The sequence below is a fragment of the Myotis myotis genome, unplaced genomic scaffold (genome assembly GCF_014108235.1).
Source record: "Myotis myotis isolate mMyoMyo1 unplaced genomic scaffold, mMyoMyo1.p scaffold_m19_p_1, whole genome shotgun sequence".
In the NCBI taxonomy this organism is placed as follows: domain Eukaryota; kingdom Metazoa; phylum Chordata; class Mammalia; order Chiroptera; family Vespertilionidae; genus Myotis; species Myotis myotis.
In genome coordinates this window covers 191979319-192005206 of record NW_023416313.1, presented here as the reverse complement: position 1 = coordinate 192005206, position 25888 = coordinate 191979319, and the positions used below count along the sequence as shown (strand labels likewise).

Sequence of the window (25888 nt, the reverse complement as noted above, 5' to 3'; positions counted from 1 at the left end):
TTTATCCACCCCATCTTCTCAACAAATTGCTCCCACGTTCGCAAACCATCCCAGGTCCACTGTCATCAGTCCCAGTACTATCCCTTCCTTGAAATCACCTTTTACCACCTCCAACAACACAAGATACACTGGCACTGATACATTTTTAAGTGAATGTCCAATCTTCCCAGCTAGATTCTTTTTTTAAAATATATTTTTATTGATTTCAGAGAGGGAGAGAGAAAGAAAGAGGGAAAGATAGAAACATCAATGATGAGAGAGAATCATTGATCGGCTGCCTCCAGCACGCCCCCTACTGGGGACTGAGCCTGCAACCTGAGCATGTGCCCTGACTGGGAATCAAACTGTGACCTCTTGGTTCATATGTTGATGGTCAACCACTGAGCTACACCGGCCAGGCTAGATTCTTAAAAGCAGGAACAAAATTTTATATTTTCATTCCTGCAATTACTAGGTAAATAGATAACCAATGACTATTTACTGCTGATGAGTCACTTTCACTTAAAAAAAAAAATGTTATTTTAAATACCTAACTCTAGAAACAGATTTAAACATAATCAGGTTGCCTAAATTAATTTTGCAGACTTTTGGGGACATTTAATATATAACCAAATATGTGAGAGATACAACTGTTTTGTTTTGGAAAAGAAGCCTCACACTTAGGTTTTGATCTTGCTTTTCCTCTTAACTAGTCAGTAGACAAGTTTCTCAACTTTTACCTTCCTCACCTGTTATATAGCAGTCCCCCTTATCTGTGGGGGATACATCTCTAGACTTCCATGGGTGCCTGAAACCTTGGATAGTACTGAACTCTGTGTATTATGTTTTTCCTAAATATACATTCCTATGATAAAGTTTAATTTATAAATTTGGTACAGTAAGAGATTAACAACAATAACATAATAAAATAGGACAGTTATAACAATATACTGTAATAAAAGCTATGTGAATGGCTTTGGGGTCATTAGTAAGTAAAACAGGGTTACTTGAACACAAGCACTGTGATACCCCCACAGTCCATCTGATAATGTAGAAACTACTAATGACTAACAGGTTTGGAGCATGAACAGTGTGGATTCGCTGGACGAAAGGAGGATTCACATACTGGGTGGGACAGAGCACAAGGGCTTGCGATTTCATCACTTGACTCAGAATGGCATACATTTAAAATTTTATGAGTTGTTTATTTCTGAAAATTTCCACTTAATATTTCTGGACCACAGTTGGCCCCGGAAATCAAAACTATGGGTAAGGGGTGACTACTGGATACCTATCTAATAAAGTTTATTGTAAGGTTTAAATGAGGTACTATCTGAAAGTATTTTGAATTTAAATTTTTTTCTAAAAAGATTGAAAGAGGGAAATAACTGAATGATCGATGTGATGTGGATTTTAAAGTGTGTATTTCAGATTTTTAAGTCACAGGTCGCGTACAGCCGCTACCCCTCAGTGTTGGAGGCAGGCTGGGATCTCCTGGGCCTGCCGCCCCTCTCCGGAAGGCACCGCTTCGCCAGGCCCTCCCTTTCCACTGCTGTTCCTCCCTCTCAGCACAGAAACACTTGTGTGACTGCTGTGCACTCACAGGCCACCACTGAGGTGTAAAATTGTCAGCAGGGCCTCGAAATACACACAATCAATGCCACCCAAAAACAAGGGAGCGGGTTCTTTATTAAAAATAATATTTTTTTATTGCTTTCGGAGAGGAAGGGAGAGGAAGAGAGAGAGAGAAACATCATTGATGAGAATCATTGGTTGGCTGCCTCCTGCATGCCCCCTAGTGGGGATCAAGTCCACAACCTGGGCATGTGCCCTGATGGGGAATCAAACCATGACCTCCTGGTTCATCGATGGACGCTGAACCACTGAGCCACACCGGCCGGGCAAGGGAACAGGCTCTTCACAAAGTCTTATGTATTTTCAGTTTTGCTTCAACGTCATATAATTTGGGCCACTCTGCAGAAGGCATAGCCCAGTGAGATATGTTCCTAGAGATAGGGTCGCTGGAGAGTCACGGCCTTTTCATATCTATGAATTTACGAGCCGTTATCAGAGCTGGAAAAGATTCTTCCAAAGCAAAATGGAATGACAGTGAGCGCCCTGGGCAAAGCCCTATGTCCCCTCACTTGGGTTTAGGATCCGAAGGCCGGTGAGAACCTGCAGCCACGGCTTTGCCAGCGGGCCGCAGCGGCGTCCCGGCCCTGCCCGTGTTAAGTGCTGTGTGCTCTGTGTCTCCCACAGCCATTGACCTGCTGTACTGGCGGGACATCAAGCAGACGGGGATAGTGTTCGGGAGCTTCCTGCTGCTGCTCTTCTCCCTGACCCAGTTCAGCGTGGTGAGCGTGGTGGCCTACCTGGCCCTCGCCGTGCTCTCGGCCACCATCAGTTTCCGCATCTACAAGTCTGTTTTACAAGCCGTGCAGAAAACCGACGAGGGCCACCCTTTCAAGTGAGTGCCCCGGCCAGGCCGGCCCTGGCCCAGCCTCTCCCGGGCTCTTTCCCTCTGCCGCTGTTTCACTCCCCTGCGCTTTGGGTCATGTTTCCCTGAGACCTAACAGGCCTCTTAAGGGTAACGTTTAACACCCTCTCTTCTAATCTCCGATGTTTCTGGTGAATTTCTTTAACAAACTCAATTGTCTCTATTCTAACACCTATTGTTTTACTGATTTTTAATATTTTAATTATTACCAATTAAGTATGTAATATTTATTTATTTTTAATCCTCACCTGAGGATATATGTTTCCATTGATTTCAGAGAGAGAGAAAGGGAGGGGGAGAGACAGAGAAATATGGACATATGCGCTCTGAACCGGCAACTTGGGTTATGTGCCCTGACTGGAATCAAACCCGCAACCCTTGGGTACATGGGACCACGTTCCAACCAACTGAGCCATACTGGCCAGGGTTTAAATACTTAATATTTAAATTTAACATAAATTTACTTATATAATATAAATTTATATTTAACATTAATATTTTATATTTAATTATTCCTAATAGTAATCATAATTCTTGATATATATATATACACACATATATATATATACATACACAATGTTTTCTCATTTTAAAAGTGTTTCAACAATTAATCCTCCCAATTCTGTGAAGAAGGCAGGGCATTATAGTCCTTACTTACAAGTAGAGAAACTGAGGTTCTAAGCAGTAAAGTGACTCACCCAAGGCCACAGGGCCAGTCCAGAGCACAGGGCCAGGACCAGGTGTTCAGATTTTCACTTCTAGGCTCTCTCTAGAAGTTTAATACCAAAGGGCCGATCTTCTGGAGGGTGCAAGGGTCATGAACAATTTTACAATGTTCCCTCATCTGCATTTTTATACCAGGGAGATCTGATTGGAATGCATATTGAAGAACAAATTATTTTTTAAAAGGCAATATACTTGGAGAATATAGGAAATGTAGTGAAGGGAGATATTAGCACTGCCGGCTACATGCCATCCACCCGCACCCCAATTTATCTCCTGATTCTAGATTGTGAGCTCGGGCACTTTTAGCCCTGACCGTCAGTCACCCCTGGTCTGGTGCTGGCCCCAGAGCGCAGGTGCCCTCACCTCCTGTAAGCAGGGACAGTTCGCCTCGTGGATGACACAGGTGGGTGCTGCCGAATTGATTTCTCAGCCAGCCCCAGTAATTCACCGGATGCCTCCGCCCCTATCGGGCTCACCCACCAGTCAGCTGAATCCAGACCTCGGTGCACCAGGCTCTTACAGGGAGAAGGATGACTGTGTTATGGGGTCTGTTGACAAAAGGGAAAAGGCTGTGCATCAGATGTCCCTTCCCAGCTTTTGGCTCCTGGCTTCAGTGTCAAACCCAGTTACAGGCTGAGCATTCTTGTTCTTGGGATGCATGTGGCCTCTTCTAATGCAGAGTTAAAGTGTCTTTGGGGCTATAATTTGGCTACACAAGTTCCCATCCCAAAGGTGGGAAGAGTGAAGTGGAGTATCATGGGACCAGAGACTCCACATTTAGAGTCTCACCCTGCCCCCACCTTTGCTGTCAGCCATTCAGGAGAAGCTGGTTTCTCCTGCTTTCTTGGCCCCCAAGACAGTCAAGTTACAAGGGGAACTTATCTTTCATTTGGTTTATTTCTCCCAATACCCAGTATAGGACCAAGAGCCTAACTACAATTTGCTCAACTACTTTTTTGTCCTTTAGGAGACCATTTTAAAATGCAGGATTTTCCTCTGTTTTTATCAGTTAAAGAAATATCTGACTCAGAGTACATTTCGAATCAAAACATACTACCAGTATTATTTTTTCCCAAATGGAAGAAAACCATAGTATTTCCATATACTAGTAAACGTCCTAAAACTCAAGCCAAATGCTGCTTTCCTCTTCACCCCTATTCCCAGAGTTAGGTAGGCACTGGAAGTGCTCTGGGGCTATCCTCTGGTTAGACAACATGGCCTGTCTTAGTGCAGAGGAGGGTGGAGAGAGGGAGGGTGGACCTCTGTGAGGAGCATGGACAAACAGGAAGATGCACTGATTTGCATATATTTGAGGAGCTTGGTTTATCTACCCAAGAGTTCAATATAACCATTTTAACAAATGAAAAATGCAGTTACTAAAGATACCTCTCTCTTTCTCTCTCTCTCTTTTGGTGCGTGTATTTATCTTTATGTACATGATTATCTTTTTGTATTGGATTATTGGGGTGACATTGGTTAGTAAAATTACATAGGTTTCAAGTGTATACTTCTGTAATACACCATCTATTATATTGTGTGCTCACCATCCAAAGTCAAGTCTCCTCTGTCACCATATATCCTGCTTTACCCTTTTCTACCTCCCCCCACACGCTGTTCCCTCTTGTAATCATCATACTGTTGTCTGTGTCTATGAGGTGTTTTGTGTTGTTGTTTTTTTGTTTTTTGTTTTTTGCTTACTCCCTTCACCTTTTTTACCCAGACCCCCAACCCTCTCCCCTCTGACAGTTGTCATTCTATTTTCAATAGCTGAGTCTGTTTCTATTTTATTTGCTTGTGTATGATTTCACTTACATGTGGAATCTAATGAACAAAATAAACAAAGGTTCCTCTCTTAATAGAACCATGAGCATTTTAATATGGCCCAGCTCACTTGAGCTTTCCGAGCTCTCTAGATAAAATCTTGGAAGAACTTTCCAGAATTTAAATATGCCATCTTAAGAGTTTTAGATGACAAACAATAATTGGCAGCTAGGATTTTCAGATATTTCAACTATTTTAAAAGATAATTCATGTCCACTCAGCCAAGAAGACATGAGGACTTTCACAATTACCTGGTGGGCCAGGGATATCAAGAGAATTCAGAAAATGAGCTGATTTTGGACAGTTGCTCAATTATGATGCTGTCTTTGGGAAACAGAAGTGGTTACAGTGCCCCACTAGGCGCCATGATTCTCCCGTTCCCCAGTGCACTGAGTATTGGGCCCACTGGCTGGCACCCCCCCCCCTCCCCAACCCAGGACAACCCAGCTGTCACACTCAGAGTGAAAGAAGGAAAACTTAGCTGTTTGGTGGTTCCCTCTGATGAGTGCTCTGTGGGGATGGTTTGTTGGCAGGGCCTACTTGGAGCTCGAGATCACCCTTTCTCAGGAGCAGATTCAGAAGTACACGGACTGCCTGCAGTTTTACGTGAACAACACGCTTAAGGAACTGAGGAGACTCTTCCTCGTCCAGGACCTGGTGGATTCCCTAAAAGTACGATTGCTTAAGCTGCTCACTAGACAGTCTTGAGTTTTGTTCTTTTCCCCTGAAGGTATCCTATATAATAAAAGCCAATTATGCTAAGTGTCCAGTCGTACAGTTGGCCGTTCAACCAATCAAAGCGTAGTATGCTAATGATATGCTAAGGCCGCTCAAATGCTCGCTATAACGTGCACTGACCACCAGGGGGCAGACAGTCGACTGGTTGACTAGTCGCTATGTGTGGGTTTCCTGTACAGAGGCATTGTCAGATGACCACAAGGGGGCAGAGGCTCCAACCGGTAGGTTAGCTTGCTGTTGGGGTCCAGCCGATGGGGACTGAGCAAGACAAGCCAGACACGCCCTGGAACCCTCCCACGGCCCCTCCCCGGCTGGCCAACCTCCCACATCCCTCCCTGGCCCCGATTGTGCACTGGTGGGGTCCCTCAGCCTGGCCTGCACCCTCTCGGAATCTGGGACCCCTCAGGGGATGTCAGAGAGCCAGTTTCGGCCCAATGGCTGAACGATCGGTCACTATGACATGCACTGATCACCAGGGGGCAGATGCTCAACTCAGAAGCTGCACCCTGGTGGTCAGTGCGCTCCCACAGGGGGAGCGCTGTTCAGCCAGAAGCTGGGCTCACAGCTGGCAAGCGCAGCAGCAGGAGCCTCTCCCACCTCCGCAGCAGCGCTAAGGATGTCCGGCTGACAGGTTAGGCCCACTCCCTGTGGAGAGCGGACCTAAGCCGTCAGTTGGACATCCCCCGAGGGCTCCCAGACTGTGAGAGGGCACAGGCTGGGCTGAGGGACGCGCCCCCCCCCCCCCCAGTGCACGAATTTTGTGCACTGGGCCTCTAGTAATATAATAAACCAAAAACCACATGCCGGGGTTCTTGTTCTAGCATTAAGAAGGGTTCAGGAAATATGGACAAGGCTGTGCATAGATTAAATAGGAGTCCAGAGACAAAATATAATTTTGAAAGGCATTTGGGGGTCAGAGGAGCCTCGTTTAAAGGAAAGTAAGATCTCCTCGTCTCAGGACCCCCATGCTTTTTATTAACACAATTTGTCCTGAGGCGAGGCAGAGATACACACTTCAAAGGGTCAGGGTTTCCTATACAGAGGCATTGTCAGATTGGGGGAATTAGTCTATAGCTGTTCAGGTGTTTGGCCAGTAGGAGGCAGTAGCATGTAGATTAAGATGCCCTGAGCTGTCTGGCAGCAAATAATCAATTTAATGTATCCTATTCAGGTTTGGGGAAATGCCTTCAGCCATTCCCAGATGCAGCCCTGCTGTCATGCTGGAATTGGCTTCCAGCACCCACATCCTGGAGAATAAAATGCAAGTGCAAATTACATTCTAGAGTCAGAAAACTTCTAGCTGTACAGTCCCATGGAGCTCATGCAGGCTAACCCCCTTATCTTACAGATGTTGGGAGGGTGTTGTGGCTCAGAGAGGCTAAAACACTTGCCCTAGGTTGCCCACTGAGTCAATAAAACTTTATGAATGCTGAAAATTGAATTTTATATCATTTTCATATATAGCAAAATGTTATTCTTGTTTTGATTTTTATTTGAGCATTTAAAAATGTGAAATCCGTTCTTAGCTCATGGATCCACACAGAAACAAGTGAAAGGGTTCTGAGAAAAGTAAACAGGACCCTCTTTCAGTAATCCTGGGACAAGCTTTAAGTGCTCCTACATTTCCTATTGAAATCATGATATATTTTGCCTCAAATTCGAATCTAAAAAGTCAATGAAATGAGACTCTTACCTGTCACGGTTTTAGAAGCTGTGATAATCATCTCACTTTTCAGTTCGCAGTCCTGATGTGGCTCCTGACTTACGTTGGCGCTCTCTTCAACGGCCTGACCCTGCTGCTCATGGGTAAGGACAGATGAGCGTGCTACGTCTTCCTTCACACGCTCCGTGAGCATAGAGCTTCCCGGCTGCTAGCTGTTCACTTGAATTGATAGATTCCTGGGAACAAATACCAGATCCCCCTGATGCTGCACATTTCCCTGACCATAGTTCAATAAAGAGTATAAGAGATATATTACACATTAATAATGAATTTCTTAGTCTGAAGGGTTTTTTCTTCTTCTAATGTACATTACAATGGCAGTTGTGGACAGAAATCCATTTTCATCCTAGGAAGGCACAATCTACCCTCATTCTAGGGATAATGATTTACTATCTGTAAAGGGCTCAGCATCCCTTTGTTTTCCTTAGGAGCTGCCCTGTCCTCTTTTATCTAAAATGCTGACTATTATAAATGCTATAATATTACATAACTACATGAACATGTATCTATAAGCTTATAGATACTGATGACTCTCAGAATTTTAATACTCTTATTTGTTTTTCATCCCAGCTGTGGTTTCAATGTTTACTCTACCTGTAGTGTATGTTAAGCACCAGGTAAGTTCTGTGTGAAGTCAAACATTCATGTTACGTTTGGCCTCTTGAACTTTGGATGTGCTCATGATTTTCTTCCTTGTTGTAGGCACAGGTTGACCAATATCTGGGACTTGTGAGGACTCACATAAATGCTATTGTGGCAAAGTAAGTTATACAGTGCAATTTGTAAAAAGGAGAGACTGGCTTAAGCAGGCATATAAGTGGATGAGGTAGGGGTAATAAAAGGATAATAAAATGATAGGTTGATTTATGATCATTCATTCACTTATTTGAGTCATATTCATGCTCTTTCCAATAGTATTATTTCAGAAAATAAGTACACATTTTAAAACTCTCAACTAAACAAAACTTTCAGGTGTTTTGAGGGTTTATTTCAGGGATCATGGTGAATGAGGATTTTTTTGACTCAACCAAATCACACATTTTATTTTTTACTTTTAATTTTCAATTACAGTCTATATTCAATATTATTTTTTTATCAGTTGCAGGTGTACAGCATAGTGGTTAGACAATCATATACTTGACAAAGTGATTTTTTTGATATTTCAAGTACCAACCTGGCTCCATACATAGTTATTGCAATATTAATTACTATATTCCCTATACTGTACTTCACACCCCTGTGACTATTTTGTAACTCCCAATTTGTGTGTCTTAATCCCTTCACCTTTTTCACGCAGTCCCCCAACACCCCTCCCCTCTGGCAACCATCAGTCTGTTCTCTGTATCTATGAATATTTCTATTTTGCTTATTCTTTTATGTTGTTCTTTAGATTCTACATATAAGTGAAATCATATGGGATTTATTTTTCCCTGACTTATTTCACTTACCATTATACCTTCTAGGTCCATCCATAATGTCAAAAATTATAAGACTGCATTTTTTTTATGGTCCAGTAATATTCCATTATATGTATGTACCACCACTTTTTTATACACTTGTCTATTGATGGGCACTTGGGTTGCTTCCATATCTTGGCTATTATAAATAATGCTGCAGTGAACATAGGGGTGCTGCATATATTTCTTCAAATTACTGTTTTGGGGTGTTTTTTTGAGATATACCCACACTTTAAAAATGGACGCTGTAGGACCAGGAAAGCTCATTAGCTGGCCTTACGTCACACAGCTGACTGGTAGCACAGCAGGGACTAGGACTCAGGTTTCTTCATTCCAGGCTGGGTAGTTTGGCTACGCTGAGATTAGTCATAGGTTCCGTTACCTGGGACCATCTCCGTTTATGCCTAATGTCCTGGAATAGTTAGTAACAGCACTGTCTTTCTCTTTCAGAAGTGTCCCAGACTGGTGATAAATGGTCACCTAACTCTACCACAGCTGCTGTAATCCTGAAATAAGTCACTATCTTTGTCCACCTAAAAAGTTATAATTTAAGAAACGTGGCCTTCTTGGATCATTCATTGTCTGATTTACACATTCTTCCTATTGTTGCAAGGGACTGTGGTTATGCAGACTCATAGATTCGGAGAGAACACACTGATGGTTGCAGAGGGGAGGGGGCGTTGGGGGACAGCGTGAAAAAATGAAGGGATTGAGAAGCACAAATTGGTATTACGGAATAGTCACAGGGATGTAAAGTCCAGCATAGGGAATAGAGTCAATGATATTGTAATGACTATGTATGGTGCCAGGTGGGCACTAGAAATACTGAGGGGGGCACTTTAAATAAAGTATATGATTGTCTCTGCGCTGCACACCCGAAACTATACAAAATAATATTGAATGTCAACTGCAATTGAAAAGTAAAATGTTTTTTTAAAAACCACTTCAAAAAGAAGAAGAAAGAATGTGTTTGTGGACATTCATACATAAAGATTATTATTTTTGAAATATTAAGCTATTCGATCACTTAAGCTAATTAAAGCAACAACACATAATGTCATAAAATCCTTTTATTAATAACACTTGTGATTTATTACCTTTGATGTTGTCTTTTTAGGATCCAGGCTAAAATCCCAGGCGCTAAAAGGCACGCTGAGTAAACTGATATCCCACCGGGACTGGGCACAACAGAAATGTCTGGAGTGGTAACCGCTCTCTTTTTAAGTGTTACGGCAAGTCGATTGTTTCTCCCCCCAGTACCATAATCTTAGAGACAAACTTTGCAACAGCTGTTTTTAGGCTGTTCCTGTACTCTTAGGATATTTGAGTCACTTGTGTCAAACACTAAAGTATAGAGAAAAGTGTATTAGATGTGGTTTTTAATTTCGTGTTGCTAAAAAAACGTGCATGATGGTGAGAGCCCAAGTTATCTTTCCTTCTTTGGTGTTCTTCTCCTCCTCCCTGCAATGCTTCTGTAGCTTCTCATGTTCCCGTGGCTAGGCCTTTCCCGCTGAGTGCCCTGACGCAGTAGTGAAAATCGCTTTTATGTCCTTGGGCTGCTGGTCGGATTAATCTTTAATAACAATATATAGAAGTGTAGACCGATGTCTTAGTGTTTTTCCAACACACACAACGTAAAAATAAAAACAGTTGGCTGTACTTATGGTAATCAGTTTTGTATAACTTAAAATAATTAAATGAATGAATAAATCCAAAACAGACAGGTGGTACTTTTGTTGTGTGGGACTGACGGGCTGATTTACATGTATGGTAACGAAAGAGTACCAGCTTGTTAACTTTATTACAATTTGTATTACTTTCTCTGTAGTTCCTAATGGATTTAATTATGGACTCTGGATATTTGCACTTCTGTACTTGGTATTGAATGCATAAATAAATGTTAATAAATGTAAAAACTTCTCCCTCTCTTTTTGTGGTCTTACTAGAAAATGCAAAAGTTGTAAGAGACGAAATCTCCGGAGGACATATATGTTGGGAAGGATGAGACCAAGTGTTCATTTTTCTCCTGTCTCCAGGACCATACGGTCCAACCCCAACCTGGCATATGGCTACTTTGGGCTATTAATAGAAATCACCAAAACTGGAAAAGACTGTATATTATATTGTGTGGTTGACACAGATATTTTAAGTAGGTTTTTTTTAAAATTGGAAGTTATATAAATCCTTCCATAAAATTCTTATAATATACAACACAACACTGGTATGAAACAATTAAAATTGCTATGAACTCACTCTTTTTGGAATTATTTATTGAGCCCTGACGTGTGAGCCCCTAGTCCTGAGACTAGGACTGTGAATAAGAGAGACTACAATTCCTACCATCACCAAGATAGGTCTTCTAACCATTGTTCACTTTTTGTCAAAAGTCCAGTTGCACATTTTATTTCACTCTTAGAGTCAAAAGTCAAGGATGACCTGGTAGAAGTGGATGCAAGTTGGAGCAGTGGGAGGAATAAAAGTAGTGGGAGATAAAAGGAATAGTTACAAAAGCTGCCTTTGACCTGTATGCAGGTTTATAAGCACTAATGGAGACCGCAGGGCAACTGGACACTGTGCCAATAGCCAAAATGGGGGAGGTGGGAGGTGGCTCTGTGGAAATGCTAACTAAATAAAAGGCAGCGTGACATAGGAGCGACAGAGAAGGTGAGCTTTGGGGCTGGGTCCTGATCTGGCTTTCTCCAGATAGAGAAGGTGCATTCCAGCATAAAGAAAGAACATGAACTAAGGTGCTAAGACATGGTAGTGCATGGCACACACCGTGTGTAATAAGCTGGATTGGGCTGTAAGGTGCTTGGGGTGGGAATGGTCATGTCAGTTAAGGCTGACGGGCTGGGTCTAGATCACACTAGAAAGAAACACCAAGGGCCTGGTCTTCGTTCTTTAGATCTCAGAGTCACATAAACACATGGAGGGTGCCTGATACTAGAGATTAGAAGACTATAGGAAACAACTATCACATAACTAACAGCAAGCAGGTGTCAAATGACTAGGCCTCTACTAAAGTAGCCACAGTGAGAATAGAAGGGAGGTATCCACCTGTTCCTGATCCTTTATATCAGCCCAACCTGCCAGGCACCCACTGTGCACAGAGGACTGCCTGAGTCTCAGACTTAGGCCCTAAGAGATTACATGGAGGGAGATGAGACTGGCGCTGGCGATTAGATATGGTGTTTCAACCAAGGCCGACCTGAGAGTTAGTGCCTCCTAGGCACGCTAGGCAGCTCGCATGCCCCGCCCTCGCTCACCTCTGTCTAATACTAGCTGGTCAGGAGAATGCAAGACCATTTTTGAGAATAGAAAGCCTAAAAGAGCTGATTTGGGAAGGAAGACAATAAGCTTAGTTTGGTCCCTACTATTTTTTATGTTTACTAGATACAGAAGAGGATTTTTTTTTTTCATGTGTGTATCTCAGTCTCCAACCTTGAAGATAAAGTTTCTTCTAAATGGCTCTGTTATGCTGAATTAACCTTCCCCAGTATCTGCATTGGCAGCATTTTCCTCATACTTATGGGCCCAGAATTCTTTGCATAAGCAGCTTTGCATAAGCAGTAGGAGGATCTTATGAGGAATTGCATTTGCTAACAGTTGTGAAGAAAATTTCCTGAGGACAGTCCAGCCTTACAAAATGATAGGTATGGATGTAGAATTTTACCAAATGGAATTCAGGGCACATAATACAGTGGGGCCTTGACTTACGAGTTTAATTCGTTCTGTGACAGAGCTCGTTAAGGAGCTCGTTAACTCAAATTACTCTGTCAACTCAAAGCAAAAAATCAGCCGGGGACGGCTCGTATTGGAATAACTCGTTAGTCGGGACACTCCTAAGTCAAGGCCCCATTGTATCCTGCTTCTACAGGAAGCATCTGTTAAGTTGATATTCAAGATGATAGATACAAAGTGAGGGCCCAGTGAACAGGAAAGAAGAGGACCAAGGACAGAGCCCCCAGGGACCCAGAGTGAGTGAGGTTATTCTGAAAGCTGAGAACAGTAGAAAATTCTTATTACAACTGAAATGTATTCTCTCACAGTTCTGGAAGCTGGAAGTCTAAAACCAAGGTGTCGGCAGGGCCATCCTCTCTCCCCAGTAGCTTTAGGGGAGAGTTCCTCCTTACCTCTTCCAGCTTTTGTGGTTGCCAGCAACATGTGGTGCATCACTTCAGGCACATGGCCATCTTCTTCCCGTGTGTCTTCACATCCTCCTCCCTCTGTGTCCAATTTCCCCATTTTATAAGGACACCAGTCTATCAGATTAGGGCCCACCCTAATGACCTCACTTGAACTTAATTGCCTTGGTAAAATACCCTCTTTCCAAATAAGGTCACATTCTGAGATGCTGGGGTTTGGGACTTCAACATATATTCTTGGGGGGCGGCGGGGGGGGGGCGCGGGGAGAGACACAGTTCAACCCATAACACCATCCCAGGCCTCACACTGGCCCTTATACCCCTGTGAAGACTTTCCCTCCTATGTGGAACCCAGATCTCTTTCTCCTTGTTTCCCACTGTTAGGAATCACTGCTGAGAAGTAGTGGGGCAGCTCCTCCCTTACCCGCATGCACTTGAGAAAGGCCACGTGCTGGGCCTTGCTTCACTACTGTATAGTTCTATCAATCGCCACATTGTCCTTGAATAGGGCATCTCCAAGACCCCAAACTTCAGCCCTTTCTTCTGAGTGTAGAGAAGAAGGTGGGAGATGTGAAGGAGCCACTATTAGTGTCCTAGTGTTAGCCAACATGGCGGTGGTTAGACAGGGAATAACCAAGCTTTGCCTAGTCAGACAGGAGTGTCATTTGCCTATAGACTCCAACCTGCTCCTCTAGTTAGTGCTTTGTTTAAGCATCATCCTCGAGCTCCTCGATATGATATTTTTGCTAATTTATCTTCAGTTCAATAATGCAATATTACAGAATTAATTTGGCTGGCCACGTTTTCTTCAATGAGTAAATTTAATTGCTTTCATCCTGGGTCGCAGCCTTTTAAAATAATCCTGCTAGAATTACCTGTCTCTGGTTCCTCCCTACTATGCTAAATCGAGTGTTTCAAGTAGAAATGAAAGACACTAAATAGCAACGTGAGAATATAAAGTATGAAACTCTTTGGTGAAGTTGATTTTAAGACAAAAATTGTCTTTAGAAACAAAGACAGTCATTACACAATGATAAAAGGGTCAATTTAACATGAAGATACAACAATTGTAAATATACACGCACCCAATATCAGAGCACCTGAGTATATAAAATAAATATTGACAGATCTGAAAGGAGAAAGAGAAAGCAATACAATAATAGTGAGAGACTTCAACACCCCACATTCAATAATGTATAGAACATCCAGACAGAAAGATCAATAAAGAAAGAATGGACTTGAGCGAACCTATAGACCAAATGTATCTGAAAGACATATACAGAACTTTTCACCCAACAGAAGAATACACATTCTCAAGGACACACAGAACAGTCTCTATGACAGATCACATGTCAGGCCTCAAGACAAGTCCTAACAAATTTGAAAAGATAGACATTATACCATGTATCTTTTCGGAGCACACTGGAATGAAACCAGAAATGAGTAAAAGCAAGAAAATGGGGAAATTCACAAATACGTGGAAAATAAATAATACTCTTGAACAATTATTGGGTCATAGAGAAAATCAAAAGGGAATTTAAAATATACCTCAAGCCTGGCCAGTGTGGCTCAGTGGTTGAGTGTCGGTGGACCCATGAACCAGGAGGTCACAGTTCGGTTCTCAGTCAGAGCACATGCCCAGGTTGCAGGCTGGATCCCCAATGGGGGGCCTGCAGGAGGCAGCCAATCTATGAATCTCTCTCATCATTGATGTTTCTATCTCTCCCTTTCCCTCTCCTTTCCTCTCTGAAATCAATGAAAACATATTTTTAAATTAAAAAATTGATATACCTCAAGACAAATGAAAACAAAAACACAAATTAGAAAAACATATAGGATATAGCAAAAGTAGTAATTAAGGAAAGTTTATAGGGATAAAGGCCTAAATTAAAATACATATATATGTATCTCAAATAAACAGCCTAACTGTACACCTAAAGAAACTAGAAAAGAATAATGAACTAAACCCCAAGTTAGCAGAAGGAAATAATAAAAATTAAAACAAAAATAATTCAAATAAGGAATAGAAAAACAATAGAAAATATATAAAACTGAGTTGATTTTTAAAAAATGACAAAACCTTAGCTAGACAAAAAGAAAAGAAGGCAAAAAATTTTAAATTTTTTTTTATTGATTTCAGAGAGGAAGGGAGAGGGAGAGAGATGACAGAGACTCATTGATCAGCTGCCTCCTGCACGCCCCACACTGGGGATGGAACCCACAACCTGGGTACCCAGGAATGGAACTGTGACCTCCTTGTTCATAGGTCTGTGTTCCATCCCTGATCCATGCTGCTTGGGCAAAGGCAAAGATTTTTAAATCAAATGGAGGGCTTAATACACCAGTGATCTTTACTGAATCATCTTCAGATGAATCATCTAAAACATTTTGTAAAAATAAGAACTAAATAAATTAAAAATAAGAAAAATAAGAATATTGCTACTTTAAGATCATGAGTGTTTGAAATGTCTGTAAAAATACTAAGTGAGCATTAACAATGATCACTGCTACCTTTTTAGGATGCCACTTAATAATAAAAATGAATAAGACATTTATGCCAAATATGGGTTGGTTGTTTCAGGCCCAATTTAATTTCTGATTACTCTGCAAGATGATTCCTTGAAAAAAATCATAATGCCTGTAATTGACAAGAATATTCTGCTCTACCATAACGTTACCTGAGGCAGAAATAAACTGTTTACCAAGCAGCTGCCAGCAGGGAGCCCCTTAATCTGTTCTCATCTTCCTATTCAGAGCAGCATTGCCTGCAGCAGTAAAACCCAAACTCCTGAATTCAGAATTCAAGGCCCGACGGTAAATTCACAGCCTCCATTTCAGGCTGGGCTCCTGCACCCCATACTCTGCAGCCACGCCCCAGTGCCTGGCTGTCCAGCCCCACTCCCTGCCCTGGTTGCACAGTCACAGGGCAGCTCTGGCAGACCCGGGGTGGGAAACTGCCTTGCCATTGTCCAATCCTAAGGGCCGGGGGCAGCGGTTACCCCCAGGTTACTGCATCTCTCACCTCAGTAAGATGTTCTGAAAAATGGGATAACCATAAAAATCTCCCTGAAGCGTTATGACAAAGACTAAATAAGTCACGGGAGCAGTTACAAAATGGACATTTTGTGAAACACAAAATACCTTGCAGGTGGGCAACTACCTAGGTTCATTTAAAATTAGCACATGTGTGTGAAAGAACCTGCCTCACAAAGTCACTGTGAAAACTAAGCTCCTCCAGGAGTGCCTGGCACAGAGCCGCGCTCAAGACGATCCTTACTGATTCCCAAGGTCCACGAGACAGGTGCGAGGGCTGCGCTAAAGAAAGGGACATGGAGAGAAGGACCGCTCCAGAGGGGTTGCTTCCGGTACAGCTTAATTATTGTGAATGTAGCTAGAGACGCCGCCGGGAGGGCCACAGCTGGTGCGCCTGCGTGGGCGACCTCGTTGCCCGTGGCAACGGGCGGGCGTCCTTGCCTCTGGTCAAGTGGGCGGCACAGGAGCAGAAAGATGGCGCTACACTCCTGGTCTCCGGAGCTGGGGTTCAGCGAAAAGCTGAAGCAGGTCGCCGTCTCCACCGGCCCCTCCCTGGATTTAAGCACCTTCCCCTCCACCCTGGGCTCCGTAGTCGCGACCGCAGCGCTGGAGCAGCTCTTTATTGTGGGTGAGAGGCCCGCGGGCGCTGGGAGGGGGTCCTCGGAGAAGGGGCGCTAAGCTTAGCAGGAACCTTCAGTGCATCCCTGGCTTGAGCAGAGCCTTCTCCGGTCCTAGGGTTAGAGAGAGGCGACAGGGTGGGACCCAGGGCTCAGCCCTCGTGCTGTCGTGCCACTGGAGTGACTTGGCCCAACTCACACCAGCAGCTGGTGACAACTCCTGGACTCCCAGGCCATTGCCATTTATCTGCACCTGCAGTGCCCACCTGCATTAGATTGTGCATTCAGTTTTCCCTTTTCCCTTCGTGGCTTTCCTTCACAAGTTAATTTCCTCCAACATTGTGCCAGGGCAAACTGGAAAATTTAACAGGCAAACAAGAAAGCATCTCCTTGCCTAATACGACAGGAGTGTTTAAGAAGCTCTTGTCATATTAGGCAAGGAATATTAGAGAGGGGTGTTAAGGAGGTGAAACAGATAATAACCTTGGGTGGGGCCAGGTTAACACTAGATTGCCCAAGGAAGTCATTTTGACTGCTTTTTAATTTCAATTAGAAAAACAATTATGTATATAAGGACACAATGTCTTAGAATTTTGTGACTTTTTGTACAACATATAAATGCGTTTATTAATAATTGTAGTTACCTCCCCCTCCTTCATTTCTGGTATATAGATATATGTGTTATACCTATATTGCCCAAAAGCAGTCATTTTGACTGCTTGGGAAATTTTAAATAATCAAATGATTCTTATTATTGAATTGAGTAATAACAGTTCGGCTCTGTATTGAAATAACAGTTTTCATTTTTTTTTTTGATTACCGTCACATGATAAAATACAAGTACATGATAAATTGTCGATACTTGATAAGTTGCAGTTGCTCAATAAGCTAAACTAGTACTTGTTATTCGAATCTTTATGCAGTGATAGTTGTTCTAATAAGTTGTTTATTTTATTTTATTTTTGCGCCCTAAATTCATGAAAGAAATGTCGAATAGAAGTGCGTTATTGGAAAAGCTAAGGAACATAAGTGAAGAGTGCGCCGATATTATTATTTCACAATGCAGTCATTTTGACTGCTTTTGGGCAATATAGGTGTATACTAAATTTCAGTCTTTCTAGTGTTAAAATACTTCCTCATTTAAGAAGCTAAACCTGACCTTACATAAGCTTAAGGTGCGACAGTCCAAGGAAGGGTGTCTTGTTCAGCTCATAAACCATTTACACCGAACAACAAAGCATCTCCTTGCTTTACTCTAATAATCTCATTGTTTCCAGATAACTTTACTGATATCTGTCATAATGTTACTCAGTTTGGGACAGCTTCTTTTATCCTTCTTAGATGAACGAATTTAACTTCACAATTCTTACAAGTTTTGGAGGAGTATTTTCATGTTTGTCCTAGGTCGTCTAGACCAGCATACCCATTCACTCACAAATATTTTTTTCTGCTAATTTTTGAACCTTCAGAAAGTTTTTCTTAGGAAGAAAAACTTAATTGAGCCTCTTGTCCTTAGTGTGAGTTATAAAATATGTAGTAGCTCTCCAACTCCTTTGCAAATGGGATCAAGCTCTTGGGTTCATTCATTCCTATGAACAGATGTTCTTAACCTGTGGGTCACGACCCCTTTGGGGGTCGAACGACCCTTTCACAGGGGTCACCTAAGACCATCGGAAAACACATATATAATTACATATTGTTTTTGTGGTTAATGACTATACTTTAATTATGTTCAATTTGTAACAATGAAAATACATCCTGCATATCAGATATTTACATTACGATTCATAACAGTAGCAAAATTACAGTTATGAAGTAGCTGTAATAATTTTATGGTTGGGGGTCACCACAACATGAGGAACTGTATTAAAGGGTCGCGCATTAGGAAGGTTGAGAGCCACTGCCTTAGAAGAAAGAAAAGGAAATAGCAGGCAATGCCCGTCCCTCTCTAACACACACTTGCTTGCAAACTCCGTAACTGATTTTCATTTGGTTTGAGAGCTTATTTCATTAAGAGAATTCAAGTTCCCTGGAAGTGAGGGCAGAAACTGCTATTTACTTTTCTGAAAGTAAATAGAACTCTTTAGGGCATGGACCCTGTAGTCACACCACTTACATTTGAATCCAGACTCTGTCAGTGATGGGCTCTGTGACCTTGAACATATGACATGACCTCAAAGTCTTAGATTTCTTACCTGTGAAATAGAAATCATCATAAGTTTACAAGAGTTGACTTAGATTGTTATACAGTTAATTAAATGTGTGTTTTTGGGCAAAATACTAACATATAAGAAAACATTCCTATACAAACCTACATTATAGGCTTGTTATATTTATATCTTTCATAAATGTTTGTTGAATTTCTTGCCTATGCTATAAACATTCTCTTTTCACCATGAGATGCAAAGATGGACTCAAGGAGAATAAAATATATCCCTAAATTAGAATAGAATGGAATAGAAAATAACAAATACAAAAGAGATTTATATAAAGTCCTACAGAAATTCAGAGATAGAAGATATAATTTCCAGCTGAGTAAACATTTGAGCTAGATCTTAAAGGGTTAAATAGGATTTGAACAGATAAATATGAGATCTTAATTTTCTACTTTTTTTTTTTTTAGAACAATCACTGCAAAGTGACTATTTTAAATGCAACGAAGAAGCTACCATCTTTCTTAAGGACATTGCTATAGCTGTCAGGAGATTGGTATTGTATTATCTATAAGAGTTTTTTCCCCCCAATCTTCCACTTATTTCTTCATCAAACTTTAATTTAACACCAACTCTGTTCAAGGTATTTCAATAGATACATAAGAAAAGATTTATAAAATTTTTTTCCTCTTAATTTACTAAGCATTTTAACCAGTGTTGCTCAATGGTGGACTGTTGCCTGATTTTCCATGCAGAGCACTTAATTAAGACCTGTGCTATGGCCCTAGCTGGTTTGGCTCAGTGTTTGGAGTGTCGGCCTGTGGACTGAAAGGTCATGGGTTTGATTCCGGTCAAGGGCAGGTACTTGCGTTACAGGTCTGATCTCTGCCCTTGGGGCATATGGGACGCAATCAATTGATGTGCCTCACATTGATGTTTTTCTCTCACACTGATGTTTCTCTAGTTCTCTCTCTCCCTGTTTCCCCTCCTTAAAAAAAAAAAAAAAAAAAAAAAAAAAAAGACTTGTGCTATGGATGAGGGCAAGCCCGCTAAACAGAAGCAATACTGGTGATAACAGAGCTCAGCTAAGGGGTGAGCCAAATGCGCAAATGCTTAGGACACCAATATGTAAGTATTGGTTAAGACAGACAACCTCTGAAATTAATTGCATGTGTGGTACCAATGAACTTAGTTCTCTATAAGCAATTCTTGCTCCCATTTCCCTGAAGTAGACCTTGCTGTTCAGTGAAAATAAATGAACAGAAATTCTTTTGGTTATGTTAATTCAACCCCACAAAGAAAGATTTAAATAATTTTCTATTGAAGTCACAAACTTTTCTCTTTGGTCCTTGGTGACATTTACAATGCTTCCCCAGAAGGGTTAGAATAGTGAGGTCTCTTTATTTGATTTAAAAATATTGAATAAGAATCTACTACATATCAAATATCTAAAAATATAAAAATATGACTGTAAAGTAAATGAGTTTGGGTCTAGAGACTGCTGATAAAAGTTAATCTCATTACTTTACAATTATCCTATGTAATAAAAGCCTAATATGCTAAGTGTCCGACTGTTTGTTCAACCGTTCGACCAGTCACTATGACATGCACTGATCACCAGGGGGCAGACGCTGCAACCAGTAGATTATCTTGCTGCTGGGATCCAGCTGATTGGGACTGGGTGAGATGGGCCGGACATGCCCTGGAGCCCTCCCACGGTCCCTCCCTAGCCCTGATCATGCACCAGTGGGGTCCCTTGGCCTAGCCTGCTTCCTTTCGCAATCCAGGACCACTCGGGGGATATCGGAGAGCTGGTTTCAGCCTGACCCCACAGACCAGGCCCAGGGAGGAACCCCACTAGTGCATGAATCTGTGCACTGGGCTTCTAGTATCTAATCTAATAAAAGAGAAACATGCATATTGACTGCACCTCCAGTAAGCCCCAAGCCACGCCCACCAGGCAATCAGAGCAACTATATGCAAATTAACCCAACCAAGATGGCGGCCGGCAGCCATGGAGATGGAGCAAGCAGGAGGCTTGGTTGCCCCGGCGATGGAGAAAGCCAACCTTCCCGCCTGCCCTGACAGGCTGTGACCTCCACTCAAGGCAACAAAGTTTCAATTATACTGTAGAAGATAAATAAATCCCAGATACCTGCTTCCAGCCAGCCTCCACTGAGAGCTTGGGTGGCTGGGGGCTGTGCCAGCCTACAAACAGCCATCAGCCCCTCACCCAGGATGGCCACACCCACATGGGGTGAGGGTCCCTGCTGGGGGGCTTGGTCAGCCTGCAAACGGCCCTCAGCCCCTCACCCAGGCTAGCCAGGCACCCCAGCAGGACCCCTGACCCTGAAGGGGGTGTGGCCAGCCTGAAAACGGCCCTGAGCCCCTCACCCAGGCTGGCCAGGCACCCCAGTGGGGACCCCCACCCTGAAGGGGCTGTGGCCAACCTGCAAACAGCCATCAGCCCCTCACCCAGGCTGGCCAGGCACCCTAGCGGGACCCCCCACTATGATCCGGGACACCCTTCAGGCCAAACCAGCTGGCCCCCACCCATGTACCAGGCCCCCCACTCATGCACCAGGCCTCTATCCTTATAATAAAAGGGTAATATGCAAACTGACCCTAACAGCAGAACGACTGGGAATGACTGGTCACTATGACACACACTGACCACCAGGAGCCAGACGCTCAATGCAGGAGCTGTCCCCTGGTGGTCAGTGCACTCCCACAGGGGAAGCTCTGCTCATCCATAAGCCAGGCTGCCGGCTGCCAGTACAGTGGTGGTGGTGGGAGCCTCTCCCGCCTCCTCAGCAGTGCTAAGGATGTCCAACTGCAGCTTAGGCCTGCTCCCCACTGGCAAGTGGACATCCCCTGAGGGCTCCCGGGCTGCCAGAGGGATGTCTGACTGCCAGCTTAGGCTCTATCCTCCGGGAAGCAGGCCTAAGCCATCAGGTGGTCATCCCCTGAGGCATTCCAGACTGAGAGAGGGCACAGGCCGGGCTGAGGGACCCCCCCGAGTGCACAAATTTTTGTGCACATGGGCCTCTAGTTATATATAGTTGTGTATGCATACTATAGAATTATACCTTATAATTACACTTATTTGAATACATGTAGAGTATATGCATATACTAGTAGAATACATACTCTTTAGAGTTTACGCATGTTGTACTGCACTGTGATCTCATGAAAACCTCTTCTGCTTTGTTTTCAGTTATGTTTTTCTCTAGGGATTGAAGGGATCAAAGTATTTAGTGTGGCTTATTAAAGTACCTAGTATGTCTCCATTTAACACCTGACCTGTGAAATCTCTTAGAGATAAATCCTTCCATTTTTTAAAGTAGCACATTTTCACTATTATAAAAGCACACAAGTTTACTCTGGAAAACAGAAAAAAAATAGACAAGCAAAAGGAAGAAAGTAAAAACCATGATGATCCCACCACCCTACAATAGTCACAGTTAACTCCTGATGAATGTTCTTCCTACTTTCAGGGTATAGATGATGCCTGTATTGAATTTTATTTTTTAAAGAAACCTGATCATACTATATATACAATTATATAACCTGCTTTTCATTATTAATAAAAATAATAGTAATTTCTCAGGTCATAAAATACCTATAGCCATTGCAGCCATTTATTTAAAAGATAATTTCATCTATTGTTCCATGAACAGATTTTTATTCTTTTTCAGATAACCCCCCCCAAAAAATTATGAGTTAATAATAATAACAGGCTTATCTGACTTTTTGTTTGGATTTGTAGGTATGTAAAGAGAACTGTTGTTCTCTTTATACATAAGCATATTTTTATAGGCATTTTCTAATTTTAATTAACTAGTTTTCTTTCTCAATGTTACCCTTTTTGTTGAAGTCTTTAAATTGGTTGAAACTGCAAATAGGAAACACACATACAGAAAGATGATTTCTGAGTAGGAGAAAATAAGTGGAAGTTAAAAAAAATAAATTAACAGTGACACCTTAAAACTGATTGTAGTTATGTTTCCTACTTTCTATTCCAAATAAAAATAGCAGCAGAAGGTATTTAATGAAAATTACATTTTGACCTTTGAAAACATTTATAGGGCATTGTTTAAGAGATAAATTTTATTATTTTAATATGTAATTTAAATCTTTAGGAAGAAATGAGAAGAGCTACAATTGAACATCTGGAAATTGAAAGCATGGAACTCAGTAGACTATATTTTCTATTGGAAACTCTTCCTGATCACATTAACACAGAACTCGAAGGTATTTTGAGGGTGACTGGGTAAAGAAGGTGAAGGGACTAGCGAAAGAACATATATGCTTTCTCCATGGACGTGGACGACAGCGTGATGAAGGCCGAGGCCGGGGGATGAGGGGTAGAGGTGGGCAAAGAAGGGGGAGATGGGGGACACCTGCAATAATATCAACATTAAACACTTTTCATTAAAAAAAGAAAATAGAATGAAGCCCTTGTAAAAAGATGAGTTTAATTTATTATAAAATAAGGTTAGCTTAGGTATTTCATCTCAAAATAAGCTAGAAGAGTACATGACATAAACACAGTGAGACACAAACACAGCGGCATTTTAAGTGGAAATCATATCCTATATAATAAAGAGGTAATATGCAAATTGACTGCCACACCCTTGCACAAGATGGCCGCCCCCATGGCATCCCAAGATGGCCACCCCCCTGCCCTAACTGCTTTGGCTTAGTGGATAGAGCGTCAGTCAGCCTGCAGACTGAAAGGTCCCAGGTTTGATTCCGGTCAAGAGCATGTACCTTGGTTGCGGGCACATCCCCAGTAGGAGGTGTGCAGGAAGCAGCTGATCGATGTTTCTCTTTCATCAATGTTTCTAACTCTCTATTCCTCTGCCTTCCTCTCTGTAAAAAATCAATAAAATATATTTTTTTAAAAAAGATGGCCCCACCCATATCATCACAAGATGGCAGCCACAAGATGCCCTGCAGGGGAGGGCAGTTGGGAGCGACCAGGCCAGCAGAGGAGGGCAGTTAGGGGTGACCAGGCCGGCAGGGTAGGGCAGTTGGGGGCGACCGGACCAGCAGGGGAGCAGTTAGGCATCGATCAGGCTGGCAGGGGAGTGGTTAGGGGGTGATTAGGCTGGCAGGCAGAAGCAGTTAGGGACAATCAGGCAGGCAGGCGAGCGGTTGGGAGCCAGCAGTCCCAGATTGTGAGGGATGTCCAACTGCCAGGGATGCCCGATTCCCCAAGGGGTCCCAGATTGGAGAGGGTGCAGGCTAGGCTGAGGGACATCCCCCCCCCCAGTGCACAAATTTCATGCACTGGATATATATATATATAAAATTTATATAATTTAGTTTATAAATAGGCTAAAGATATATAGATCAGCCTATTCCAAATTGATATTTATCCAACTAAATTAGGCAGCTTGACTGGCCTAAATCACCAGTTTTCTATGAGTTTGGCTACTATAGGTACCTCATATAAGTGGAATCACACAATATTTGTCCTTTTGTGAATGTTTTATTTCACTTGGCATAATGCCTTAAAGGTTCATCCATGTTGTAGCATGTGTCAGAATTCCTTTTTAAGATTGAACAATATTCCTGAGGAAATAAGGGAGTGTGTGTGTATGTATAATATTTATCCATCCATTCACCAATGGCTATTGTGATTAATGCACAGCTTCCCCAGCACCCTTGGGTGGTTTTCAGTGAGTTCTAAAGTATGGCACCTCCCTTGGACAGATTCCCCCAACACCTCAGAAGCCAGATTGCCAGCCCAGTATTTAATGAACATCTCTGAGCCATGCAATGAGCCACAGCCACCTCCAGTGAAGTCTGGATCTCATGTGTGAGGTGCTGCTTCTCCGAGGGCACTCTGTCTCAGCCCTGGGCATGGTGGCTGTTCCTTATGCCTGCTGCTCCTAAATTCTTTAGAGTTCTCTTTACTTTTTCTTGTTCATTCCCTCATTTCTCTAATCCTGTTATAATCAATAATTTTATATCAACTTATATAAGATTCCTATGACCTAATTGGACCCTTAGTGATACATTTGGTTATAAAACAACATGCACAATGTTAGTCTAAGTTGGCAGGGAAAATACAACCAACTATACATGCAGAGAAGAATCATCCTTGGAAGAAATCCTCACCAAAGGCATAATTAAGAGTGTTTTTGTTTTATTTTCTTTGGTTGCTTTTTTATTTCTAGGTTGAGTTACTTTTATAATCAGGAAAAAAATATTTTAGAAGAAAAAAAATACCATATGAGCCTATAAATCCTTGATACATGCTGACTGCTTAACCAAGTAACTTTAATTGGCCTTATGAGTCAAGCTTTGCTACTCAAAAGATGATTCTTGGATCTGCACCATCAGCATCACCTGAGAGCCTGTTACAAAATGCAGTCTCTATGCTCATCCCATACCTGCTGTATTAGAACCTATATTTCAACAAGATCCCCAGGTGTTGCATGTGCAGATTTGAGACAGAGAGTTTGAGAAGTCCTGCTACAATGGACAATTGAACTAGTAGCCTAGAAAAAAATAACCCAGCTCTCTCAGGGAAGATACCAGTTCATTTCTAGGAAATTGTATGTGTAGAAATGGGTCATCCGGGACTTTGCTAAACAGCCGTATTCAAAATTCATGCATTGTTACCATCTGTCTGTCATGCACTGAGATAGTCTTCTGAAGTCTCATGTGATTACACTGATTTGTTATTTACTGGTGAATAATTAGTGTATGTTTTTAACACACTGAGTTCCCTAGACAACAGAACCAGAGGCAATGGCTTTTGCCCTATGTTTTATTAGGCAGTACAATTCAAGAAGGAGGAGAGAAGGGTACAGAGACCAAAGTGGGGAGAAGGGAGAGCTAATATGCCGTACAATATGATGTTGACTGTTGTCAAATGCAACTATTGAAGTAGGAGAACATGCCCCTAAGACACAGTTACCTCTTCTCAGGACCATCCAGGTACTAGTAGGCTCCTGTTGATCTCTGGTCCAGTGTTTTGCCCCA

The 25888-nt window shown here is 42.3% G+C and overlaps 2 protein-coding genes across 3 annotated transcripts in view; both read left to right on the top strand.

Annotated features, from left to right (window-relative positions):
- Positions 1 to 10861, top strand: part of RTN1 (reticulon 1) — a 184885-nt gene extending 174024 nt beyond the window's left edge. For both annotated transcript variants that reach the window (XM_036309028.1, XM_036309037.1), the window contains 6 exons: positions 2239 to 2446; positions 5557 to 5695; positions 7498 to 7567; positions 8055 to 8101; positions 8187 to 8245; positions 10059 to 10861. In XM_036309028.1, the coding sequence (XP_036164921.1) occupies positions 2239 to 2446; positions 5557 to 5695; positions 7498 to 7567; positions 8055 to 8101; positions 8187 to 8245; positions 10059 to 10101 (566 nt within the window). In that variant the 3' untranslated portion in view covers positions 10102 to 10861. The remainder of the gene's footprint in view (positions 1 to 2238; positions 2447 to 5556; positions 5696 to 7497; positions 7568 to 8054; positions 8102 to 8186; positions 8246 to 10058) is intronic.
- A 5732-nt stretch (positions 10862 to 16593) lies between these two features.
- CCDC175 (coiled-coil domain containing 175) overlaps positions 16594 to 25888 on the top strand; it is a 51832-nt gene continuing 42537 nt past the window's right edge. The window contains exons 1-3 of the mRNA XM_036355154.1: positions 16594 to 16747; positions 19360 to 19445; positions 23032 to 23143. Coding sequence (XP_036211047.1) covers positions 16594 to 16747; positions 19360 to 19445; positions 23032 to 23143 — 352 coding nt within the window. The remainder of the gene's footprint in view (positions 16748 to 19359; positions 19446 to 23031; positions 23144 to 25888) is intronic.